This window comes from Mustela erminea, chromosome 4 (genome assembly GCF_009829155.1).
Source record: "Mustela erminea isolate mMusErm1 chromosome 4, mMusErm1.Pri, whole genome shotgun sequence".
In the NCBI taxonomy this organism is placed as follows: domain Eukaryota; kingdom Metazoa; phylum Chordata; class Mammalia; order Carnivora; family Mustelidae; genus Mustela; species Mustela erminea.
The window spans coordinates 98,118,801-98,145,725 of NC_045617.1; the positions used below are offsets into that span (position 1 = coordinate 98,118,801).

The 26,925-nt window shown below is 40.0% G+C and overlaps 1 protein-coding gene across 6 annotated transcripts in view; it reads right to left on the minus strand.

Moving 5' to 3' along the window:
- The window catches only part of PKHD1 (PKHD1 ciliary IPT domain containing fibrocystin/polyductin), a 456,881-nt gene that overhangs the window by 265,868 nt on the left and 164,088 nt on the right, over positions 1 to 26,925 (minus strand). For all 6 annotated transcript variants that reach the window (XR_004285058.1, XM_032340236.1, XM_032340237.1 and 3 more), the window contains 4 exons: positions 7,741 to 7,951; positions 7,202 to 7,359; positions 4,694 to 4,885; positions 1,498 to 1,623 (listed from right to left, as the gene is read on the minus strand). Coding sequence is in view for 5 of the 6 variants with exons in the window: in XM_032340236.1 (XP_032196127.1) it covers positions 1,498 to 1,623; positions 4,694 to 4,885; positions 7,202 to 7,359; positions 7,741 to 7,951 (687 nt within the window). In the remaining variant the exon portion in view is untranslated. The remainder of the gene's footprint in view (positions 1 to 1,497; positions 1,624 to 4,693; positions 4,886 to 7,201; positions 7,360 to 7,740; positions 7,952 to 26,925) is intronic.

Sequence of the window (26,925 nt, forward strand, 5' to 3'; positions counted from 1 at the left end):
TGCAGGTTTTCCTCTTTGCCTAGTTAATGTCTATCCCATATAATTGTTTTCTGCTAAATTAATATTGTTAGGGTACCTTCCTGAATTTCTGCTCTGGGTTTCAGCAAACTTTTCCCTTACACTGACAAAAGTAGGAATAAGCAAAGTCAATCTTCCACCTGTGAGTTTAACTGCTCTGTAGCAGTTAAATTTACAATCCCCGTCCAATCGAAAGATTTCCCTGACTGCCACAACTCTCCTTAGTTCTTTGTCTTTCAGACCTGGAGTTTGTTTTAACCCAAGTTTATATGATCTGTGTTTTCTCACTAAACTGTCTCCCTCTCAGGATTAGGACCTTTTAACTTTTTTCCCAACTGATCATTCTTAAATGAAACACGTACATGTTCCCACTGATGGTATCACAGAATTAATTTAAATATGCAACACCATTTAACAAATATAGTCTGACTTTCAGTGAAAACCTCTGATTTGCTTTTGTATTGCAATATATTCGAAGATCTTTTGTTCACTAATTCATTTACTTCTTTCAATAAATATACGTACAAAGGACCAGTTAATGTGCTAAATGCTAAGGAAACAATGTTCACAGGAAATCTGGTGGTACAAACAGTCATTAATCAGATGATCAGAGACATGATATGTAATTTTAAATCAATAAATAATGACTGGTGCTCAAAGAGCTTAAATAGAGGGACCTCACTTGGGAGTATGGAGGAGACAACTTTTCAGGAGGACAGCAAGCAGTATTAGTAGAGGGAAAGAGTTTGTGCAAAGGCCTTTAGGGGGCAAAAAAGGTGGCTTTTTGAAAGAATTAAAACAGCTCAGCATAACTAGAGTACAGAGGAATAGAAAAAGAGCAAGACAAATTCACAAATGTTAACAGAGAAAAAAAAAATCACTGAGGAAGACTTCTAAGCCAGGTTAAGGATTTAGGATTGTAGTCTAAGAGCAATAAGAAATTCTTTGAGTTTTAAGGATGAGAGTGATAGGATGCAATTTGCATTTTTTAGGGATAATTCTGGGTTCTGGAAGAGGAATGAACTTTCAGAGAAAAAAGCGGATACAAGTGAACAAGCAGAAGATTCTGAAACATGAACTTCTCTAGCAAGCCATAGGAGAAGCTAAGAACAGAATTCAGGATTTTTAACTTCTTGTCCAACATCAAGGCTTAACATTCCATAAGTCTATGCAGAGATTTATATATGTGACCTTAAATTATTGTGAAAATTGCTGACAGTAAATTTGAAAAACTCCCATGTCATGTTTATTAACCTCAATTGAAATGTCACCTTTAAAAGATCAGTTTCTTTGTGATATAGTTGAGGAAGCTAATTAGTGATAGGTAACTTTAAATTCAGAATTTTAAGCTATGGCCTATTTATAATGATCAGAGGCTAAGGTTTTTATAGATTGGGAATTCAAATTGTGGGAAAATTCTTCTTAAAAAACTATTTGTCCTACTCAAGAATGCCAAAATTAAACAAGTTCATCACTTACCCACCAGCAGTGCATGTCCTAAAATATTGTAGAATACATTACTGTCCACCATCAGGCCCAAGGTCCTTGACATGCTAAGGCCTCTACTGAAGGAGCTCCACACTGTGCAACCCTGTACATAGGAATCTGAAGAGGAAAGAGTACGGCAAACATTTGAAGTGAATCTTGAAGGTTCCTCAGATTCTGTTGATCATTTCCAAAGCAAGTTGTTCTATAACTGAGAACATTCCCCCCCACACACACCCACACACAGTAATGAAACTAAGGAAATGAGGAGTTGGAAAGAGAAATCGAATCAAGAAGCTGGGCAACTCAGGCCAATGTACCTCAAAGATACCAAGGCTAAGCAAGGTGGAATCCAAGAGTCGGGTGCTAGATAGGAAACCATCTGAGGAAGAGACCGTATGGCCAAACCACCAAAGAACCAACGGCTGTCAGGATTTCCAGTTGGCCACCCTCTTTGCTATCCTTATCCCAATATGGCAGACAGTGGCTAAAGAGAAGTGATGCACAGCATGAGGAGTACTACTGAAGGACCAAATCTGATCTTTGAAAATCACATCTTCCATGTGGAGATACAGTCATTATTTCTTCAGGCTGTGACATAATTTATTTAATTTGTCAGGCAATTATATTCTTGGCCCGAGATAGCCAGAGATTCTTATTCAAAATGTAAGCAAAACCAGAGGTTGACCTGAGGATCATAACTCCCACATTTGAATATGGTAGATTTATGAAAGTAAAAGGTGAATACTCTACTATGTTAAAAGAAATTAACATTTAGGAAAATCATTACCCTGTTTCCATGGGCATATTTTATGCCCTCCCCATCAAGTTATGTCAACTGGATCAGTCAATAAATAAATATTTACTGAGTATCAACTATATATTTCAGGAATTGGGCAAATAAAAACTAAGCAAATTCTGCTTAGTTGGGTATCTTCATTCTGGCATAAGAAACTTACATTAAAATCATAAAGGAAGGGCACCTGGGTGGCTCAGTGGGTTAAAGCCTCTGCCTTCGGCTCGGGTCATGATCCCAGGGTCATGGGATCCAGCCCCGCATCAGGCTCTCTGCTCAGCAGGGAGCCTGCTTCCCCCTTTCTCTCTGTCTGCCTCTCTGCCTACTTGTGATTTCTCTCTCTCTGTCAAATAGATAATAAAATCTTTAAAAAAAAAAAAAGTTTAAAAAAAATTCATAATGGATAATTAAATGATAAATCCTGACAAAGGAGTTTTATATTATTTCCAGATAGTGAGAAATATTATATATGTATCAAATGCTTGGAGTACTGAAAAAAACTTTGGTTTATGGAATAATTTGACTTTTAAATTGGAGTTATCCAAAAAATTCTCAACCATAGTGTCACTACTGACATTGAGCCTCTGCATTGTCCTTGACCTCAGCTCCTCTAGTACCAGGTATCCTCACCTTACTCACCTCTAAGTCAACCCATCCACACTCACCTCTGTAGGAAACACTGCCTGCTGCAGAGTTTTCCTGACTCCAGAACTCTACATATCATTCATTCAGTATAGTCCTGAGCATCTGAACGATAAATAATTACTAATGTATTTTTGGAATTATTATGGGTGGAATTCAGGAATTTTCCTGTAAAAGCAGAAAAGATTCCAACACCTTCTAACTCTAGTATCTAGGGGCAATTGACCAGACAGGGTACAAAGACCTTCAGGGCATGAAACAATGAGAGATTCTTTGGCAAGGAAGCCAGAAGTTTCGTACCCCTCCTGGGAAAGACAACTGGTATTAATTCAATGATTTTCAAACTTCTAAAGCTCTGAAATTTTTCAACGAATATGAAATTTAATAAATAAATAAAAGTGCAGCTATTTTGAAACAGGTTGGTGGAGACAGACTGACTTTTGAGCAAGGGAAGATTTTGATTACATTTAATTGATAAGACTCATATGTGACTGTTATCCCAACTGCTACAGGAGCTGGTCCCACAGCAAACTTCCTGCAGCACAGTAAGCACCGAAGACCGAAGAACAAGAGAACAGGGCTCAAAGATACTGATCATCCTAATGTGCAGGGAAGGAGCCATGTTAGGAACCATCTCCCTAACTAACTGTATGTCAAAAATAAATAAGGTGGCGGGCGGAAAATTAGAATAAATAGTGGTCCTTGGTGTGCAGATGATTTGAGATGACGAAAAAAAAAAAATGCTGCAGGTGCCAGGATTCTGCCTTCAAGGATCTCAAGGATTACTTTGTCATTGGCTGCTGAAATCTAGCATCTCTCTAGACCTGCCTGGACCACCAAGTATGTCCTGATACTCTGTCAAACATCACCCCCAGAGCACAGCTCCTTTCTAGGAAGGCAAAGCTTGAATGTGTGGATGTTGGAGGAGCTGGGGGTGGGGAGGGTGATTCAAAAAGGGAGATGCTGTCCTCATTACTGAGCGTCTCTTGTTCTCTGCTCATCCGCATCCAGTATTGGGGTTTTACCCTGGTATGCTTTTGTGTCTCTCCAACTTTGGTTTCAGAACCTTTACCTACATCTGGTCATATTCTTCTTCTCTGGTTCTGATCTTGTTTTTCACCTAGTTTTTCTCACCTGCATTTGGTGTTTCCTGCTCCCTTCATGTGCCTTTAGCTCAGGCCAAGATCTGCAGTCTGCTTGCTCAATGTGCCCAGGAAAAGCACCTGGTTCTCAGCCCATTCTCCCCCACTTTCCCAGGCAGAAGACTCCCCTGGGTTAGAACCACTTCCTATGGAGAGGCTTTCTGCTGTGCCTGGGCTCTCAGAGCACTGATTATTTATACTATTCAATATCTATTTGCCTGTGATCACAAAGCTAGTAAATGACAAAAGCAGGATTCAAAACACAGATTTGTGTTCACCCTGTGTCTATTGTACCTATACTGATGTTTCCCACAGTATACTCCTTAGAACTACTTGTTCCAGAATCATAAGACTTCCTTTTAAAAATTCAGATTGCTAGGTCTACCTTAGACCAGAATTTATCAGGGCAGAGTCTATAATCCTAAATTTTAGTGAGCCCCCCGAATAAATTTTTGCTAGGCATACTAAAATTGGAGAACCACAGATCTAGGTTATAAATCATCCACCTTTGAACCTCCTATGTCCCCATCTGTCACCTCTCATGGCCCCTGCATGTAGCCTTGAACAAGAAGAGAGAAAAATGGGAAGTCATAGGCCTGGACCTGCTTACCTCTCACAGCTCCCACCAGAGTCAGTGAGCTCAGATGCTTACTGAAGGCTTGCCCCAAGGCCCGAAACTGCACTCCCTTCAACTGGACCCGGCTGGGTTCCTCTGCGAAAGACTGAACAATGACTCTGGCCCCCAGATCCCTGGATCCCAATATCTTCTCACTCTTGGAATAGAAACAGTCCTGCAGATTCCCTGAAACACAGAGAGAAGTCAGGGGGACCTGAAGCACGTGCAACGTGTTTCTAGACAAATCATCTGGTATGAAAGGTACTGTCGGCACAAGGGACAAACCATTATTGTTTGTTTCATTTAATAATCTTATTTCCCTTTTACTTTGATTCTCCTCTTTGGATTATTAATTAAAACATCCGATAACTAGGACATGATGTTGCCTTCACTCTATTATTTCCAGAAGCCCCCAAATCAATCACCTTAATTACTGTCACAAAGAGGCTGACTACAAGCCACAAAACCAACTGAAATAGATGCTTATTTCAATCCAAAAGATCCCCTGGAGGGAGTGTGCAATAAAATGACCTTCTCGTGGTTGATAATTGTAGGGAAGAAATGTGAGCGCTGAATGTAATCACAGCTCTTTTTAGTCTTAAGCTGTCCAATGGGGTTTCCCCCGGTCTTTTTTTGTTTTGTTTTTTGGTTTTTTTTTTTTTTGGCTTTTTTTGTTTTGTTTTGTTTTGTTTTTGCTGCTTTGTAGTTTGGGGACTGAGCAACAATGCCACTGCAGATATGGCAAAGGGCTCCAGACAAGAAGCTGAACTCCCCCATCCCCACCCCCAACACCTCCTTCCAGTTCCTAGTGAGGACAACAAACAGCACCATCCTAGTACATTCAGCAAACAGTGCACCAAAGTGCTGTGACCTCAGGATCCAGGACACTTTCTGTGGACACATGGCAGCTGGTGGTGCGAACTCACCTCAGAATGGATAAGAAATCATCTTGTGAATTCTTTATTTTCCATGTTAATAAACCAGACTGCAGCAAATACAAAATGATGTATCATTCCACAGTGAATAATTCACAGTAAATTTGCTAACACCCAGGAATAAATATATAAGAGGTAAATGAAGAGGTGTTTCGTATTTGTACGCTTTATCACAATTTTGACTCTTTCTGCCAGTAATCCATAATATTTTGAGTGGCCAGGCTTCATATTATTTATTTGGCTACCTCATTTCCACTCTTCTGCCCCACACAAAGAAAGGGAGAGTGATACGTTCTTTCTTTTTTTAAGGAATGTCTATGGATTTATCTTGAGAAATTTGTAATAACTTTTAAGAGTTGTGATGAAATCAGAGATTGTTCCATTCGGTGCCAACAGATTTATAATGGCCCAGTCCTAGAGGCATAGTCTCTCTAGCAGCACAATCAAATGCAGTATTTTAGACAATATGATCTGAGAATGCCTAGATGAGGACTACGAAGAAAATCTGAATAGAAAAAGCAGCTCCCATGTCAGCAAAATTGTTAAATCTGACAATCTTTGGATTTTAACACATAGTATCCAAACCTCCCTTTCAGAATGATAGATTTGTGAACCAGGTGACAGGGTGGTGGAAGGTAGAATCCAGGTCCCTCTCACCCAACCACATCCCAACATGGCAACCACATGTATCTCTATGTAGACATGACTCAAATCTCTAACTCCAAACACTCCCAAGCACCTCTACTCAGGTCCTGGCCTGGCGTCTCTCTCGGCATGTATAAAATTAAAGTCGTGATCTGTAGCCTCCCACTCCAAAAGCTGTTCTTCTTCCCATCTCACTAAATAGACTCATCATCCATCCAGAGCTCATGCCTGGGAGTCATCCTTGACACCCACACCATCCTAAACCAAAGTTGACAAATGATATCTTCACAACATGTGAAAGCCTCATAATCTACAGCCTGGGAAACCAAAACATAACCTACTAAACTAACCATCCCTGAAATAGATGTTTAATAGGCACATCAGTGTGATTCAGTGCCTGTTATTCTTCTAGAAGATAAATTGACTTTTTCAACCACTTGCTTAAAGTAGGTGGTAGTTCACTCAGAAAACAAACTCTAAAAGTAGGGGTGAGGCAGGGAGATTGCAGGGGACACAAGAGCCCCATCAGTCTAATCAGTAAGGAATGTGCTGCCTGGGTCTGTGATTCTGGCATTAAGCTGTTTTCCTGAGACTTGTAGAAGGGACCTGGAATCACAGTTAAACTTCCTTATAAATTTCCTTGGATATTTAATCTGATTCTCCAGATTTTATTATTTAACGGGATTTTTTTCCCCCAGAGAAATAATTTCACAAGTGAAAACCTGTTTACCTTGTTTACAAGGTCATATAGAAGGCAGGAGACGAAACGACAATTTATCAAGAGCGTCCTGAAAACTAAAGAATATTATGGACATGGAAAGGCCAAGGGTTTATTCCATTTTGAAAGAAGTCACCATTACTACATATTGTTTGACAGGAAGAACATTCTTTTTCACTCATTGACTTTCCAGCAAAATACTACCTTCTGAAGCACTGGCCTCCTGGCATGAAGCAAGGTGCTTCTTCCTCTCAGCAGTGAGATTCCCTTGTATGGTGACCCTCCTACTGAGCAGCACTACCATGACCTTTAAAATATGGCGTTCTCCAGCCACCCAATTCTCTGTGAAGTTGTGAGAATATCTGAAGGAAAAAAAATGGAAAAGACACATTTGAAGATATTACTCCAAACCTTATTAAAATAGTAAGCCCCAGATTAGCCTAATTCTCCCTTGGGAGTCTATTTCTTTACAAACTGAGGTACAGAAGAGTTGAACTATGGGCACAAGCATGTGAGAATTAGGTGCTTTGCACCATAAGACGGAAGTTCTAGAGTCTTACAGGAAAAATGTATTCAATGTCTAAATCTTTCAAATGTTTCATGCATTGTAATTTTCTTATCAACACATATAACATTGTTTAATGTCAAAAGACGTCATGGAAAGACAAACAAGTGTCCAGACACCAACACAGTTAAGACGGCCTCTGCTTCCATCAAATCGGAGCTAAGTTGACATTCAGTACCTCAAGGGTAACCTCAGGTGGAGGTCTGTTTTGAGCACTGCTTCCACAATGACAATCTCTTCTGTGGGTTTGGCACCTTTGAAACCTGTTCCACTGATGATGACAACTTCATCTCCAGGGCACCAGTCCACGGCATCCTCCAGAGCCAACACTGTGTCCTGGGCAGAGGCAGCGGCTCGAAGATGGGTGATAGTTACTTTTGGGAGCAAACCTAAAGCCGAATGAGGAAAATTTGCCTTTAGATATATTAATAATTAATATGAGTTTGATGTTATTCAGCCAAAGAATCCTATGAAGTAAGAATCTGGGAAAGCAAGCTTCAGGCTTGATGAGCACCAATGCATTTATTTTATTTATTTTATTTATTTATTTATTTATTTATTTATTTATTTATTTATTTTTGATATTAGTTTTCTCCTCTGTTACATGTTGCAATAAAAAATAATGCAGGATTGAACATGGCATGAGGTGAAAAATACAGGAATTGGAGTCAGACTCAACTGACAATTAAATCAGTTTTGCTATGTTCTAACCAAGGGTAATGTACTCAAGGATGACTCCGTTTTTCTCAGATACAAAGCAGAAGTAGTGAGGCCTTTCCCCACAGAGTGGTAAGAGGATTAAATGAGAGAACAATGAAATGTCTAGCTCGGACCTTGCACATATAGATCTAAAACACATTTTAGTGTTTTCCTTCCCGGCATCATACTGTTTTGAGAATGAAATATTACCACTTCTTTCTTATTCCGAATAAAAACAAATGACTATTAGACTCTCCGATATAAGTTTGTAACAAATCTCTAACCTGAAGACTTCAGCTCAGTTTACAAATGGGTTAGTAGTGTAGAGACTCAAAATTACCTTAGATTGGTTGTCCTAAGTCTTGATGGTCCCTTCAAATTCCAAAGTGGGTGCCACGTCCAAGATGGCTTTGCTAAGCCAAGTTGAAGGTGGGGGAACTTGAGACTCTAGAGTCTTGGTTTGTGTCAGAGTCCTGCTCATCCACCTGATCCTCCGCATACCAGAAGGCCACTCCTTAACTATCCAAGATTCAAGAAGGTAGTCTGTCTCAAAGAGTTTATTCTGGCCTTTCCCAACCAGAGTCAAGGCAAAGACTTTTTTCAAGCCATTATCTGAAGCAACACTTCAGAAAACACATGACTTACTCCCAACTCCTTCTTCTTTCCTCAGTACATTTCCTTCCTCCTTTGCAATAGATCATAATTTACCTTTAGCCCACAGCAACTTACTGTCCTCCCTTGTTGCACTAAAGTAAAGTAATAATACTTGAATCTCCAACTACAGAGGTAGCCGACAATAAATCATTTTCAAATTATTTTAAACTTCCCTCTTTATTTATGTGTCTGTGTGTGCACGAGCACTTGTACCAATAATGTTGTTCTAGGCTTGGAAAGGTCCCTAGGTTAATGATGTAATTTCTGAAGTTTACTTGGGCAATAATTTTATCTTGAAATAATTTACAGAGTTCAGAATTTCTAATTATAGGGCAGGTGGAAATTAAGACATAAATCATCCCAAAAGAAAATAATTTTAATTTTATTCCTTGTTTGTATGTTTTAACCTTTGGGAACAATAAAATAAAATAAGTCTCTTTATATGTATATGCATATATATGTGAATTTCTATGATCTTTTCTTGAATGTCTATATGGAAAATTTTCTACCAAGCATAAAAAATGTTTATTAAAGACAAAAATGCTTTTAAACTCTGTGCTCAGTTGTGCACAATACTAAACCAATATGCAAAAAATACCTACTCTGCACCTACCACCTTACAAGCTATAGGTAGCAGAACAAAGGGTAGGGACACCAAAGGTATTTCTCAACTAATCATTCTTATAATAGTCAAGTCAGAATGAATGAAAAAAAATCACAGAGAATCTTTGAAGTGCATTTTTACCTATTAACATATGTCCTTTCAATTGTTGACAGAGCTTTTAGAAAGCAGGAATATTATCTCATAACTTATTCACTCTCATGGCAAAGTAACACATGTCAATGTGTATGACCAAAGCATCAACCTTGGGCATTTCATCAGTGCCTGCATCGTATTTCCAGCTACATAGTAGATGTTGACATTTGGATGAGCTATTGTTACCTCAAACTCACAAATGTCAAAATAATTACAATAATCACCTGAGCTAGACCCTTTGCAAACACCTTTTTCTCTTCTTTCTGCCTTATTCTAGTTTAGTTATATCCCTTCTTTGTTTATAATCTCTAGTGTCTGCCTACAATACTCAGTAAAAAAGCCCCAAATTCCCTTCCTGACTTTTAAGACTCTCCAGATTCTTTGACTCTGTAATAAACTCTCTATTCCAGGAAATCCAGTCTGTTTACCTCTTCTGGTTTGACAGGTTCATTCCTTCCTCTATCCCTTTACCCATCTACCCCTTTCATCTAGGTGCCTGGCCTGCCTTCCCTCATCTATTCTTCCAAAATGCAGCTCAAGCCCTGCTTCTTCCACTGGATTTCAGGGAGAATTTCAGCCCATGCTGACGTCCACCTCCTCCTACAGACCTTCTAGTGATGTGTGGTTTGTACTGAAACAAAAGATCTGTTTACATCTGGGATTTGGGCATGCCCAGGTTTGTGGATATATTGTGGGCCATTTTGGGGAGGAGAAGCTTACACAAAGGAGTAGATAGAAAAACAGAGGATGACAGGGTCTGGCTCAGATATAGGCCCTCTTTCCCAAGTTCATGGACCCATGACTGAACCTGTGATAAGGACCTGAAGGAACTCTCCAGATGGCTTTTGCCCCTGATGTTCCTCTGCCTGGAATTCTAGCTGCCTCATTCTTCAGAATGATGTTCAGCTTGGTTCCTCAGAGAAGCCTCCAAGGCCTCCTGACTGGGTCCAATCTTGTCTTATAATCTGTCCCATCACCATGTTCCTCTCCTTTCTAGCATTCAACACACTGCAATTTGACCTCTTACTGTAATTCTGTTTGTCTTCCCTACTGCACAGGATAGTAGGAACAATGACCAAGAAAGCCAAAAGAGGAGGTAAAGTGCACAAAGGAAGCCTCATGGTGATGGCAACAGACAGATGAGTTGATGAACTCACATGACATTTGTCATGCGACACCTATAACAAGCAGGCAGGAATGCTGAAAAATGCTGGAGGTTCTGGGAGAGCTGGGGAAGGGGGTGGCAATAAATTTTTCTTGTCACTGCTGAAATACACACAGGCTGAGAAGACTCGCCAAGGGGGTTGGGGCACAGGGGAGACAAGATATGTAACCTGTAGACAGTACCATATATTTCAGTATTAAATTATTCCATAATTATCACAGTGCCTATGTCTTATCTCCCACCTCAATATTTACTACCTGAATTCAGGGACACTGCTTATATGTTTCCTTTATATATGTCACAATCCTGGGATTACAATTAGCATTCAATTCATAAGGATTTAAATTAATTATTTTGAATACTGCCTTCTGGACATTCACTTGCAAACTCCCATTAGACATATGCCAAGGAACGCCTGGGTGGCTCAGTCGGTTAAGCACCTGCCTTGGGTTCAGGTCATGATCCCAGGGTCCTGGGATTGAGCCCCATGTCTAGCTCCCTGCTCAGTGGGAAGCCTGCTTCTCCCTATGCCTGCTCCTCCTACCTAAGCTCTCTCTCTCTTTCTGACAAAAAATAAATAAATAAAATCTTAAAAACAAAAGATATATGCCTAAATGACTATATAATATTTAATGTGCTTGAAAGTAGAACAATGCAAACATTTATTAAGAACTTAGAATAAACCCAACGTAGGCTAAGCAATTTCACTTGAAATAAGAACTGTTTCTTTCTTCTTGTTTTTCTTTTGACAGATTGAACAGATTAGGAAACCGAAATGCTTCAGGGACAATATTTGACAGTCATGAGACATCAGCACTGAGTTCTGAAACTGGGGCTTCTGAGTCCAGAACCAAAGAACTGGACACATAATCGAATTGCCAGACTCTGGAAATAATTCTAAATTAACTGTACCCGGAAAGCTTTGGTACTCAAAAAATTATTCTCCTCACTTCATAAATGTTATTTAAGGGCTTCACAAGGCAACACAGCCAGCTTCTGTAATGAAGAAAGCATTGCCCACACTATAAACGTGAGTCATTTTACTTGAAGAACTCAGAAAACCCAAGTTGGGTAGTTCCCTTCCTTTCTCTACCACAAATCAAAAAACATAAAAATACAGTTTGAAAAGATCAATAATTTATGAATATGCTCAAATGAAAAAGGTTAAGCTCTTAATGTGTAATTTAATACAATGTTTAACCACTTTGGGCTTTCAACATTGACCTGTTAACCAACAAACTATTCATTTACTCCCACTAATGACTTTGACTCATAATTGTATTTCCTACAAATTATTGTCCAAGCATTTCAGTGCCATTCATCCATAATTACACCATCTCAGAGAAACATCTTAGCAAATGGGCATGGGGAGAAAGAAAATAATCTTTGTGGGTTAACACACTTAAAATCACTAATTGTCCCCTGTTTATTTTGTAGGACTTCAATCTTTATTCCAAGTGAATAACTGCCAAGATCTTTCCAAATCACTGGGGGCAGGGAGGTCGTGAAGGATGAGGAGAGGAAGGAGAGGGAAAGAGAGTGAGGGGAGGGGAGAAAGGAAGGAAAGAATATTTCATTAAACTAATGTTCACGTCAGAATACAAAGATAAAGCAACTCACAAAAGAACTAGAAATCTTTCTGAAATACGTGCAAATGATTTCCCCCTATTTCCGCATGCAGCTAGCTTCACATTATGCATAGCATATTGGTGAATGCTGTCGCGAGCGCGCGCGTGTCTATGTGTGTGTGTGTGTGTGTGTGTGTGTGTAGATAAATATTTTTCATGCACTGGAAAGACAGACATGGAAGGAACAGAGTCCCTGTCTGACCAGGGTCCATGACCAGTACAGGAAATGGACAAAAATCACAGATGTACCATGTGAAGGGTTAAGACAGAGGGACATCTGGTGTCTCCTAGTGCACACACATGGAGGACCTCACTCACGCAGAAGGAGGGGTTCTTTCTGGGATTGCTTCCCAGAAGAGGTGATGACTGAGCTGGATCTTTAGGGTTAAGTCCTAGTGGGCCAAATGACAGAATAGGCAGGGCACTCCAGGCAAATGCAATCATGTATAGAATGGTATGGGCCAACGTGACACATTTTAATTGCTGCTGTATGCAGCATGGGCAGAATGCACACACACGGGGGTGGAGGGGAGGTTGCTGGTGAGAGTGAGAGTGCACCCAGCAAAGTGAGCAAGACCCACTCAGAAAGGGACTCTGGGGTCCTCCCAAAGAACGAAGAGTTTATTCCAAAAGTAACCACCAAAGGAATACTTGAGATAGTAACAAAGAAATCACACTTTTGTGAGACTAGTGATATTTTAAGACCATGAATACACAAATCAAATTGAGTGGAGAGAATTCTTAGTGAGAAAATGTACTCACTACATATTTGTGAGAATGAGAAAAAACCTGACTCAAGTCCTAAGATGAACAAGAGCCAACCAGGGGGCAAGAGGGAGCTCAATGTGTTCCAGAATCTAAATGGAGATAGGAGGTTCAGGAACAGATGAGATGGCATGGTGTGACTGGACAAGATGGCACAGGACCTTGCTGGCATGTTTTCAAGGACCTTAACTCGGAATAGTTCCGTGATCAAATTTCTGTTTTTAAAGTTCTCCCTGGCTGTTGACTGAAAAGCAGGGGAGGGAAAGTAAAAAGTCTATGTAGCAGGCTGCCACAGTAAATGGGAAAGGATGAAGGTAGTGGTTCAGACAAGAATTTTGGTAAGTTTGACTAAGAATCAGGCAATGCATCTGAAGAGAAGTGTAGAAATTTGAGCTCTCTTTTGGAGAACGAAGAGAACTGATGTTGGATCTAGAGGTAAAGGAGAAGATATCGATGATGCCTCACAGGCCCAAGAAGAAGCAAGTCAGTAGATAAACAGGGGCATCTAGGGAAGAAGATAAAGAGTCCATTGAATAAACATTTACTGAGCACCTACTATGCTATGTTCTGTGTGCTTTTCTAGCCACTGGGAATACAGTAGTGAGCAAAACAATCAAAACTCCCTGCCTTCATTGGTTTATATTCTAGTGGCCTTCACATTTAGACATACTACCCTTTAGATCACCATTTTATGCAGGTTACATTTTAGATATTAAAGAGGATATTCAAGGGAAAATTCTGGAGCTCAGAAGAGATGTCTGAGGTTAGATAAATAAATATATAAACAGATTCCAATCCATGGAAATGAGTAGGATTACTTGGGAGAAAGTATATAGTTATAAATGAAGAATATCTAAGCCTGAGCCCATGGGAACATCATCATTCCAAAATTGAATAGGTGAGGAGAAACCTAAAAGGAGCAGTAGAAGGAAAAAAAAAACAAAAGATGAAGATAACACACTTGCCCATAACTAAACAAAACAATGCAGTGGAGAGAAACTCATTCCTCCCCCATTTCTTTACTCTTTAATTATTGGTAGGGTCTGGGCACCCCACCCAGTGTCCCTTACTCTTGAGTCCGATTCCCCCTGTTCATTTCATCCCTCTTCAGACAGAGTAGCAGGATAAGAGCTTTGAGGCGAAAGAGATGGAGAGAAAACCCAGTCCGTCTACCATTTCTCATTCCTCCCTTCTTCCTGGCAGCAGCTGGCCCAAATTCTCCAGTCACATACTATCTTTGACAGCAGGAGGAGGTGATGAGTAACCAGAGAAACTGGGGAAAGGCTGACAATGACTTCTGATTCCACCCTGCATCTGAACTGGTTCTCTCTGCTTCCAGAGACTACACTATGCCAAAAGTTGCTTCTGGGCCATAGAAGCCACTCTGAGGGCAGAGGGACTGAGCACACCCTTTGTTACTAGTACTCAATAAGAACAGAACTAAGATAGTAGAGCCCAAATGGAGAGAGATGTGTCCCTGGTATTCCATGGCAGAAACGGACCTACACTCCCACACAATTAGTCTTATACTCCGTGGCCAGCTGCACTACTCCCACTAGCATCAGACAGCAAGGAGATTTAGACAAAATTGCCTGTTGAGGGCTCACCTGGGTCCTTAACTACAAGGTTATCACCACTTCTTTGAGAAAAATGCATCTTAAGTTCCAGAAAGCCATCTCACAAAGGGAACTCTTTGAACTCAAAGCATCTGTGAATTGGAGGCAATCCAATTTACCATACTTCAGAAGAGGAGACTGGGACATTAGCATTAATAGAAGATTATCTGGCAGACCGAAGAGATGGAATGGGGCATTTTTCATGTACCATTTCCCTCTGCCCTCAAGAAGCCACTCGCTGTGATATCTTTGCTGGCTGAAGACAAAACCTGGCCCAGGAATCCCGTATGCGCTTAGCTCTGTGTCTGCACTGTGAGCCTTCTGCATCAGTACTGGCTCATCTCTGGTGACAATGACAGAGCAGGGAACATGTGCCTGCAGGAAGAAGAAGGCTCAGCGGAGCAATCCTTTAAATGTGCGGATCAGCTGGCTGCATCAACAGCTGAGCAGTAAACATTTCTATACTGTGATGAAAGGGAATGGGGCATGGTCTGTTCCCAATGCTGAGAAAAAGTCTACCAGTTTGTTGGCACAAAGGTTTAGACCAAGGCTAACCAAGGTTACTCAGATAGTGTAGTGAGCCATGCTTTGATTGAAGGCCTTTTCTAAAGGCTAACCTTGGTTTCTACTCAATCTGAGCTTTACTATTGCTACTGTGATTAAGAACAAATGACTGAGAAGACTATAAAGATAAAGCTCAACATACCCAGGAAATAGTGAATTATAAGATATGTGGAAACATCTGTAACACTGTTCCTAGATGCTTCAAAGATTTCAGGCCAATTTTAACAAATAGCATTCTTGGGCCCTGTAGAACTGTACTGGCCAGTCCTTTACTCACCAGGGCAAAATCCTGTTGTTCAGAGCAAAAGGCTTCTATAACATGTTTTTAATTCCCACTCCTTTTCATTGCCCAAAAATATTTACAAAGCTTCAGGTATACTTCAAACCAGATAGATAGTATTTTTAATAATCATTGCTACAGTTTATGGTTTAGAGTGGAGACAGCAATGAGGGAAAACGAGGCTAATTTTTAACAGGTTAATTTCTTTTTAGAAAACCAATCGATAAATACTATATAAAATACATATATATAAAAATAGAGAGAAGCTAAAGGAAGATAATAAAAGCATCCACAATCTTACTACAATAGATTAATAAGTGTCTTTTCTTTTCCATCCTTTCTATCCTATGTTCACAAGCTGACAAAATTTCATATATAAATAATACTCTACATACTATAGAATTATGCTGTAATTCTTGACATACCACTTTTGTAAATTCTTTTTACTTAATATAGTAAAATTGATAGAGTAACACATTTAACTAATATGACATATTAATATATTCTCTTTACTTAATATTACACTTACTAATAGCTGTATCATATATTATTTAACATCATAGTGGTATCATAGTATCCCAATTAAAAGTGGTGCATTTTATACAGTAATCCTGTAATTCTTTATACTCTGTTTATTCCCAATATTTTTCTCTCATGAACAATGCAGACGTGAACATTCTTGAGCACAGTTTTTATGAATGCTCATGGTCACCTCCTTAGAACAAATTCCTAAAAATGGCATCACTATATCAAGGCATATACCTAGTTTTATGCCGATTACTATAATTACCAAATTAACTCACAGGAAGACTCACAACTTCTATATACACTAGCAGCATTCATGAATACCAGTTGCACAGACTTTCTACTACTTCCATTTTTGGTCTTGGTCAATTTGACTGTTAAGGGAAAAAAAAAATCATTTTTGTTTTAAAATGTCAGGTGAAGGCCATTATTTGACATCTTTTTTACATTTTTTAGTATCAAAAGAAATTCAACATTGCTAAGTAAATGGAATGCTACATGGGCTGGAGCTTGTGATTTTTCCTTCAAAGAGAATTCTTCCATACATATCATCAAAGCAATACTATTAATAGTATTGCTTTCAGCCTGGCCATGGAGGAAGAGTATCTTTAAATTGGACATTATATTCAATATTTGTTAAAATTGGATTTTACCTAGATCCTGGCACTTCATAATTTTCAAAACTGCTTCCCATTCTTTCCTCTCATTTAACTCACAACAACTCTGCAAAGTAGCAAAGACTGGAATTATTACTTTCATCTTACAGAGAATGAAACTATGCCCAGACACTCATTCCATCTTTTTCATCCATTTAACACACACATGGCTCACTTCTATATTGCATACACATAGCTGGTGTTCATCTCTGGCAGAAAGACAAACTGAAGACATTCCTTTCAGGTTTCCAGAACAATTCTCTCAAATTTAATTTTTCAGGTTCTTTTAGGATTCCAAGTGGGGCCTGGACCCCTTTGGCTCCCTTTGTAATATTCTTTTTTCCTCCTTTGTAATATTCTTGATAGGAACATAAAGAACTTGCTTCTTTCCCAGTTATTTAACTTCAGTATTTTTATGCCATTTTCTGACCTGTATAATAGTAAGTCTATAAGTATTTTTTAATACTTTGTTTCACACTTAGAAAACTCTTTCCTTTTTTTTTTTTTTTTTTTTTGAGAGAGGGTAAGAGAGAATCTTAAGCAGCCTCCACACCCAGTGTGAGCTAGACAGTAGGCTTGATCTCATTATCTGAAATCATGACCTGAGCCAAAATCAAGAGTCTGACACTTAACCGACTGAGGTCACCAGGCTCAGCCTGATGTCAGCTGATGTTCCTGTTCATCTCAGAAATCTCCATCTTCATGTACAGAAGTCATCCCTGTGCTTCCCAGTCAATGCCAACAGCGCCTTGTACTCGATCTGATACAAGGTATTGGCCTCAGCCCAGCTGTGGTTGCTGAGTTCCTCACAGTGGTTCTTGACCTCAGCGATAATGCCATCCAGGTCCAGGGAGTGCCTATTGTCCATAGACAGCACGAGGGGCATGTCTGTGATCTGGTACCGCAGGTCCTGGAGCCCCTCTCCATAGAGCTGCCTTAAAAAGATGATCTCATGGGTCAGCCCTTCCCATGAGGCACTCCAGCTCCATCATGTTCATGTCAACTTCGTTCCTATCCTTGATGAAGACAAATTTATTCCCCATATCTTCATACTCTTTGATCTCTTTCTCATTTTTATTCTTGAAGCCCCCACTGGCCCCCACATGTTGTCACGTTCCACCTTCAGCTTCAGCTCCTCCTTGCCTACCATGTGTCCGGCTGCCCCTGGGGGTTGTTGATGTAACTCTTGAACACGCTGTCCATGTTACTCAGAGCATTTTTTTGCTGCTGCAGGAGGCTCCACTTGGACTCCAGGATTTTTTCTCCTGCTCCAAGTGCTGCAGCTTGTTGCTGGAAGGAGGCAAACTTGTGGTTGAGAGTCTTGATCTGCTTCTTCTCCTGGATGTGCATAGCCTGGATATCCAGGTTCACTTCCAGCTTGAGGGGGCTCAGCAGGCTCTGGTTCAATGAGACAATGATTCCTCTCATACCCCTGGCCCTGTCATAGCCTCCAACCACCTCGTGCTGCTTCTCAGGCCACCCAGAAGCTGCTGCCCACCCAGAAGAAGGTGGAAGAGCTGATGCGTGCACCCGGCACTTTCATGAAGGAGCAGCTACTGAAGGCTTCGGGGCTGGAGGCGAACATCTTGTAGGACTTCTAGGTCACCTGGATGGTCATGGTGGAGCCTGGAGTGGAGGCTGGGGTGGAGGAGAGTAGGCTGAACCTGACAGAGTTTTGAGAAGGAGCCAAGAAGCTGTTTCTAGGTTGAAATGTTTTTGAGTCATCTCTTGTTTATAGATCTAGAAACTGCAACACTGAGGAACTATCTATTTCAAGTTCCACCAGATCAGGGATAGAGATAGTATTTGAACCCAAGCAGTCTACTTTCAGAGCCCAAACTCCTGACATTCATCAAAAGGAAGATGAATGATTGAATGTTCTAGAACCGAGTCAGGATAAGCTCAGTGAAGATTCTCCTGTGCCAGCAGGAGAGAGTAAACTATAGAAATCTTGAAAGGAAGCTAACAGACTGTTGAGCTAGCTATGTCCTCTTGGGAAGCTGTGTGTCAAGACCAGAGGCTTGTTATCTTCCTGAATTATACGTCCAAGATATGATACAGAGTCAGTTATAGAAAATGGGATCCTGTGATAGTTAACTGTGTATGTCAACTTGACTGTACTAAGGCCAAAGACAACTGGACAAACATTATTCTGAGGTGTCTCTGTGAAGATGTTTCTGGATGAGATTAACATCTGAATCCATGGACAAAGTGAAGCTGACTGCCCTCCCTGACGAGGGTGGACCTCATCCAATCCATCAAAGACCCAAATAGTACGAATAGTACAAAAAGCCTAAGTGAGAGGGAACTCCTGACCAACTGCTGAGCTGAGACTTTTCCAGCTTTCAGATTTGGATTAAAACACTAGCACTTCTTGGATTTCAAAACCTGCTGGCTTTTGGATTGCAACTGACAGCATTTGTTCTCTTAGTTCCCATGCCTTTGGACTCAAACTAGAACTATATATATCAGCTCTCCTGGGTCTCCAGCTTGCTGACTCCAGATCTTGGGACTCCTTAGTTTCTACAATCATATGAGCCAATTCCTTATAATAGAGCTTATTATAATCTACAATATTAGAGTTCTCATGATAAATAAAATGAATATGATCTATTTATCTACCTATCTATCTCAACTGTTGATAAGATGAAGTAATGAAAATAGTACCAAAGGCCTTAAATTTCCTATCAAAATCCTTATGATTCCAAAGATTTTCTCTGAATTTTTTTTTATAATGTTACTCAGGAATGAATAAGTCACTGCATTAGTCAGCGTTCTCCAAATAAATAGAACCAATATGATATATGTATCCATGAAAAAATTTTGGAACTATAGGGACTGACATAGGAAATTTAAGGCCTCAGGTATTATTTTCAGTACTTCATTTTATTAATGGTTGGTACTTTAGAAGGAAGTAGCTCATGGTTTAAAAAAAAAAAAATTGTTCTAAATTGAAAAATACCTTCCCAATTTATCTTTGTGAGGTCTGAACATTCTACTATAGTACCAGTATTTATAACATGTCAACGCCTAGCTTTTGATAAGAAAAAATAATTTCCTTAGTAGCTAAGAAATACCTACAGCTCTCTTCCCTGCCTCCCCACTCAGACCCTCAAAGAGGTTGCTATCAAACAATCATTTCTAGGTTATACATGGCAGAGTCCTAGGGAACAGAAAATTCACCAGGCTAAACAAAGGAAATCTCTGTTTTTACCCTTTTCTCCCTCACAGGGATAGGGAAAAGAGTTCAGGAGGCAACTCCTTCAAATCTGCCTCTAATCTAGAAAAGCCTAAAATAGATAGGCCACACAGGTTCTCCCCTGAGCATTAAGGCAAGTCTGTTCTCTTCTCTTCTCGAACTCACTGGCCACACTGAAGTTACCTTTTGTTAATCAGCAAAGTCCCCAATGTCTTATGTGGCCTAAGGAGTAAAGAAAGAAGCTTGTTGTCCATCCCCTACTAGCTTAATTAAGAATAATTAGTAACATGATACATCATGGTTCACTAGAGGTCCTCTTTTTGGCTTAAGCCAAGTCTTAATAGAGTTCAGCCTTGAACAGCATGGGTTTGAACTGCACGAGTTCACTTATATGTAGAATTTTTACACTATAGTACCATAAGTATATTTTATCTTTTAAGATTTTCCTTTATATCTGACTTTATTGTAAGAATACAATGTAAAATATATATAATATACAAAACATGGTTAATTGACTGTTTAACTTATTGATAAGGCTTCCTTCCAGTTAACAGTTGGCTTTTAGGAGTTAAGTTTTGGGAGGAGTCAAAAGTTGTACACAGATTTTCAACTGTGCAAGGGATCAGTGCCCAAGAGCCCCACATTGTTCAAGAGCCAACTATACTTAGGACTGACGACTTTGCTGGCCATTGTCTTTCATGTACATATTTATACAAAAAAGTGACCAATCCAAATCAAGAGTCATGTGGTTCTAGATCCCTAACTGAAAACTATCTTAAAATCAACCTCTTTCATTTACTAATACTCTCTAGCCATAATCAAATATAAAAAAACACAGTGCTATTATATATTCCTTAATTCTAAATTTTCTATTAGTTGTGTTTCTAACAACTGTGGCTTTGGTTTTTGTTTAGTGAAGCAACTGGTTGGTTGGGATTTTTTCCCAGCCAAACTAAACAAACTGGAATTTGTTTACTATCCAGTAAAATCTTATTAATTTGTAATTTCAAATTAGTAAAAGTAATAAAAATGTTATATTGTCAAATGTTTATAAAGTAGATAAGCCATTGTTTTTACCTGTCCATTCTCTTACTCTGTTTAAATAACACATCTCTAATGTTAATAAACCATCCATGCTCCACCTCAGACAATGTAGTTCTGGGTGGTTGTCCACATACTTGCTCCCTCTTGACCAAAAGAATACCACTTCCCTGGTCATAGTACCAGTTTTAGTGATAGACCTCTGACCCAAACAGGGTCAAAATTAATCCTGAGGTTTTTGCTCAAGTTTTTCATTCAGTCGTTCACACACATACATTTTTTGATAGCCTACTACAAGTCCAGTCACTGTTGTAGGCAATAGAGATATTATAAATGAATAAAAACAAACAAAAAAAAAACACAAAACAAAACAAACAAACAAACAAAAACCTCAGGAACCTCCCTGTCATTGTGATGTATACATTCTACTAAGGAAGACTTTAGCACAAGTACAATAAATATGATAAATAAACTGTATATAATACATTAGTATTAAAAGCTAAAGGTGAAAAACAGGAGAGATGTGAATGCTAATGGAGGGAAATGTTAGAATTTGCTCAGGGGTCAAATAGCCATTGGAAAACAGCCGCTTTTTCACCTGGAGCTGCAGAGACCCATTTCTACCTCCAGGAGAGGAGAGCTGGATTGGTACCTGCGTGGCTCAGTCACTTAAGTGTCCAACCCTCAGTTTCAGCTCAGGTCATGATCTCAGGGGTGTGAGATGGGACCCTACACTGGGCATGGAGCCTGCTTAAGATTCTCTCTCTCCCTCCTCTTCTGCCCCTCCCCCTGCTCAAGAGCACATGTTCCCTCTTTTGCTCTCAAAAAAACATGGGAAGGAAGGAAGGCAGGAGGGAAGGAGGGAGGGAAGGAAGGAAGGACGGAAGGAAGGAAGGAAGGAAGGAAGGAAATGAAGTCAACTCAAAGGAAAGCAGAGCCTAGAGTTGTGGTGAAACAAAATCCTAATGACTTCATTGGAGCACCTGGACTCAGCTGTGCCTCCAATTTTTGTTTTGTTTTGTTTGTTTTGTTTTTTGTTTTTTCAGTTATATGAGGCAATAAATACCCTTATTTCTTTCTAAATTGGGTTTTCTGTCACTTGCAACCAAAAAAGATCTGACTAATGCCAACACTTTCAGGTATATATAGAAACTTAAAGTACCTTACAATGTGTTTCTAAGTGGGGTTCCTGCTGTACTTGGATTATTGAATAGCTAGAACTCATTTCTAATTAGGAGTATGCATTTACATGTAAACACCTAAATTCCTAAAGACCTTAAAAACAGCAGGTTCTCTTTAACATGTTTAAACAAGTTCCTTAAAGTGTGGTTTATACCCTTAATTTAAGAAACTCTTTCATATAGACTATTTCAAGGTCACTGTTCTCCAAATCAGGAATTCCAGATTCTAAGCTATGTCAGTTTTAAAAAAAATCAATTTGATTTTACCAGAAATATTTCTGCCTTTGTGCATAGGATAGTTGTGTTTTGGACTTCTTTGAGGCATGACACAGAATAAAGAAAATTCTCACCTCACCTTCCACTGGAGGTGTTGCTTATGTTTTGAGACCTATGCATGTAGTTGAGGACCAGTCCTCATCTTCTTTAAAGGGAGAACCAGTCATCCATCACTGGCCATCCTACCATGCTAAGGGTTCCAAGTTAACCTGACCACATAATGATGATCAGCCACAACATACCAGCTGACCAAAACCCCAACACTGAATTGAAGCTTGTTTGAGTTAAAGATTATAGAAGGCAAAGAACAGGTGTTAAATTTTCCTCATCCCTCTTCCTCCTTTTCTCCTCAATTTGATCTTGCTTCCCATCCCAAAATCAAAATGAATCACAGCAAAACACACACACACACACACACACACACACACACACATACACACACACACACACACATATCAATGGTTGCTTTCCCTTTCAACCCAATATCCCTTGTGACACCCTTTCATATAGGTGCAAATGTAGCAAATTCTGAAGCAGAACTTCTGCTCCCTCAAACCAACCAAGAGGACCCAAGCAGGAAACAAAGAGAAGATAAAGGCCCCACACTGTAAGTGAGCCATGAACATCTAGGGAGCAGACATTTCCTTGGGGCTTACAGAAAGGAGACTAATCTAACTCTGTCATCTGAGACATCCCTGGACAGATCCCACCTCAGGGTATATGTGAAACAAAAAGAGGACATTCAAAGGAATTCTCAGAAATGGGAGTGAGTCATCAGCCTGGGTAAACAGGCCATCCTCTTTTCCTCTCCTTCCCATGGAGGGAAATCTGAAGGTCCTCTCTCCACTTAAAGAAAGAAAAAACAGTGTGGAGATTCCTCAAGAAATTAAAAATAGAACTTCCCTATGACCCTGCAATTGCACTCCTGGGTATTTATCCCAACAATACAGATGTAGTAAAAAGAAGGGCCATCTGTACCCCAATGTTTATAGCAGCAATGGCCACGGTTGCCAAACTGTGGAAAGAACCAAGATGCCCTTCAACGGGCGAATGGATAAGGAAGATGTGGTCCATATACACTATGGAGTATTATGCCTCCATAAGAAAGGATGAATACCCAACTTTTGTAGCAACATGGGCCAGACTGGAAGAGATTATGCTGAGTGAAATAAGTCAAGCAGAGAGAGTCAATTATCATATGGTTTCACTTATTTGTGGAGTCTAACAAATGGCATGGAGGACATGGGGAGTTAGAGAGGAGAAGGGAGTTGGGGGAAGTTGGAGAGGGAGGTGAACCATGAGAGACTATGGACTCTGAAAAACAATCTGAGGGGTTTGAATTGACGGGTGGGTGGGAGATTGGGGTACCAGGTGGTGGGTATTATAGAGGGCACGGATTACATGGAGCACTGGGTGTGGTGAAAAAATAATTAATACTGTTATGCCAAAAATAAATAAAAAATAAATTTAAAAAAAAAAAAGAAAGAAAGAAAGAAAGGAAGAAAGGCAGGCTACACAAGTACCAGGCATAGGGCTACCAGCAAAAATAGGAGACTGGCTTCTTTTCCCCAGGTCAGATGTCTGCACATGCAGCATATTTGTGGGGCTGCCCATGCCTATTGAATAGGAGAAAGATAATTTGAAAAAGATAACTGAGCAGGAAAAGGGGTGGTAAGTGGAACACCTTTGGTGTGCAAAGACTGTTAACTTTCTTCTTGAGCCAGTATTCTGGTACTTTACCCAAAATGGGCCCTAAGGTGGTATCTAAGGGCACTGTAAATCCAAGGCAGGGAGCGGGCAGCTCTATGCTAGAAAACAGTGAGAAAGTCTCCTACAAGGCTCCAAAGATCTTATATAGAAATCTTTGGAAAAAGAATCAACAGCCAACCAGTAATATCCTGAGAGGCAGCTACACCTCGAGGAGGATACAAGCACATACTTCAAGAAAGCCTTCAGTGAGCCTTCTCACCTCACCTCTTCTATCTGTCCCAGCACCAAGAATATATGAGTAAAAACGATGGATGGAAAAGCAAAGGAGCAAGCCAAACCCCTGCCCCTCCAAATGCTTCAGGCCAGGGGCTCGAGAAGGAGAAAGGAGTATTAAATGAGAAGGAGACTTAAATTTTAAAGTGGGTAAGTTGATGGGGGTTCCTGGGTGGCTCAGTTGGTTAAGCGTCTGCCTTTGGCTCAGGTCATGATCTCAGGATCCTGGAATCAAGTCCCACAATAGGCTCTCTACTCAGTGGGGAACCCGTTTTACCCTCTCATTCTCCATCATTCTTTCTCTCTCTCAAATAAATAAATAAATAAAATCTTTTAAAAAAAAATGAAGTGGATGAGTTGGAACTGGCCTTTTTTAATATGTTAAATCAACTGGAAAGCTATGGTGCCCAAGGTGGTATTGTTAAAGGAAAGGGAAAAAAGATCCATCAGAATATGGATGAAGATAGCAATTTAGAGGAAAATAAAGTCTGTTCTGAGTCATATTTCTATCTAGAAGGTTCAGGTCTCTCAAACATCCCTAAAAAGTCACTTGCTCCATTTGCAAAGACCAATGGCCAATTTATACACCACACCAGCTCCAGATTCCCACAAGATCTCAGGTAACAGTTTGTGGTTAAAAAGTGATAGGGAAAAACACAGAAACTCTTCAATATTGAGAAAATCCAAAATCCTTGAAAAGGAGGAAGGAAAACCATAGCATTTATACTAGTACCACCTTATCTGTAAGGGATACATTCCAAGACTACCAGCGGATGCCTGAAACCACAGATACTTCCCAATACTATGTATCCTATTTTTTTCCTGTTCATCTATACCTATGATAAAGTTTAATTTATAAATTAGGCACAATAAGAGACTAACAATAATAACTAATAATAAAATAGAATAATCATAATAATACGCTGCAATAAAAGTTATGTGAATGTGGTCCCTCTCTCTCAAAATACCTTATTGTACTGTACTCACCCTTTTCTCCTTCTTGTGATGATGTGAGAGGATAACATGCTTATGTGATAAGATGAAGTGAGGTGAATGGCTCATAGGCCTTGTGACATGGCATTAGGCTACTCTTGGCCTTTTGAGGCTCAATCAGAAGTGGATCATCTGCTTCCAGAGCTCTTTTCTTTGGAAAACCAGAGTCCACATGAAACCAGAAAACACAGTGGCCACACAGATGTAGTCAGTGAGGAACAGGAGCCAGTGAAGCCAATACATGCACAGAGATGCAGACATGAGAGACTATGACAGGATGGGGCCTGGAGGCAGTCATCCTCAAGGCCCATGGTCTTCCTGTCCACCTTGAGCTTGACCAAAAACTCATAAATCCTGTGTTCTAAGTTTGTTTGCCCTGGGTGTCTGCCCCTGAAAACCAAGCATTTCAAGAGGAGTAAAGCTACACACAGAAATGCCATGCCCTGCAATGGTTTATAGTCCAGCCCAAAGGAATGAGAGACAAAAATGGAGAGACTCACAGTCTAGAAGAACTAGGTAAGAGGTGGGGGCCAGAATGTGATGGATGTAAAGGAGACCGAACTGGACGTGGCTGGTCAAGCGACAAAAGAGCAGAGATCTGACAACCTATTGTTGGAGGAACAGTTCTAAGACAAAACAGGCTCTGGAAAGTTACATCCCACAACAAAGAGCACACGGTAGGAAAAGTCCCCAAGCTCTATCCATCCTAGGAAAAGAAGGGATCAGATGGGAGGCGCCCTGAACTCCTCAAAAGGATCTACACACCACAGTTAAAAGGATGAGCTAGTAGAGTTGCTTTTAATCACTCTTTGGGCAATGGAACTCTTTCTTCCAAGGAAATATCATGCAAATAGATAGGCAATGGATTACTTGAGCAATTTAAACCTTTATTGCTTGGCCCCCAAACACTTCATTGTCTTAGGAACCCCTGAAGTTCCTCCAGGAAACATCTGGATTTTGTGGAGCAGAGGGTGAAAGCCAGAAACACGCTCCCATAGCGTGGGTGTACTCTGTGCACCCGGAACCGTGCTTCAAGACAGCCCGATGCCCTTTAGCAACTCAAACAGTGCCCGTGACACCATACTTATAAAAAGCATGGAATTTAAATAAAGATACTCAGTACTTTTAGAAGGAAAACAAACCATATCTAAACTCGCCTGTTTAGACTCATTTTTTTCCTTATTTGTTCCTACCAAATTCTTATATTCATAACAATCACACTAGTGTTTTCCTCAACCACACTCCCACGTACCAGCTTTGCTCAGAAACTTCCATGTATACTTAAAGCCAGTATCTTGTAATTTCTTGAGAAGGACAAAGACAGAAGTCCATTCAAGGCCATAAGACTGTTTTTTTCTCCTAAGAAACTGCCAGCCAAATT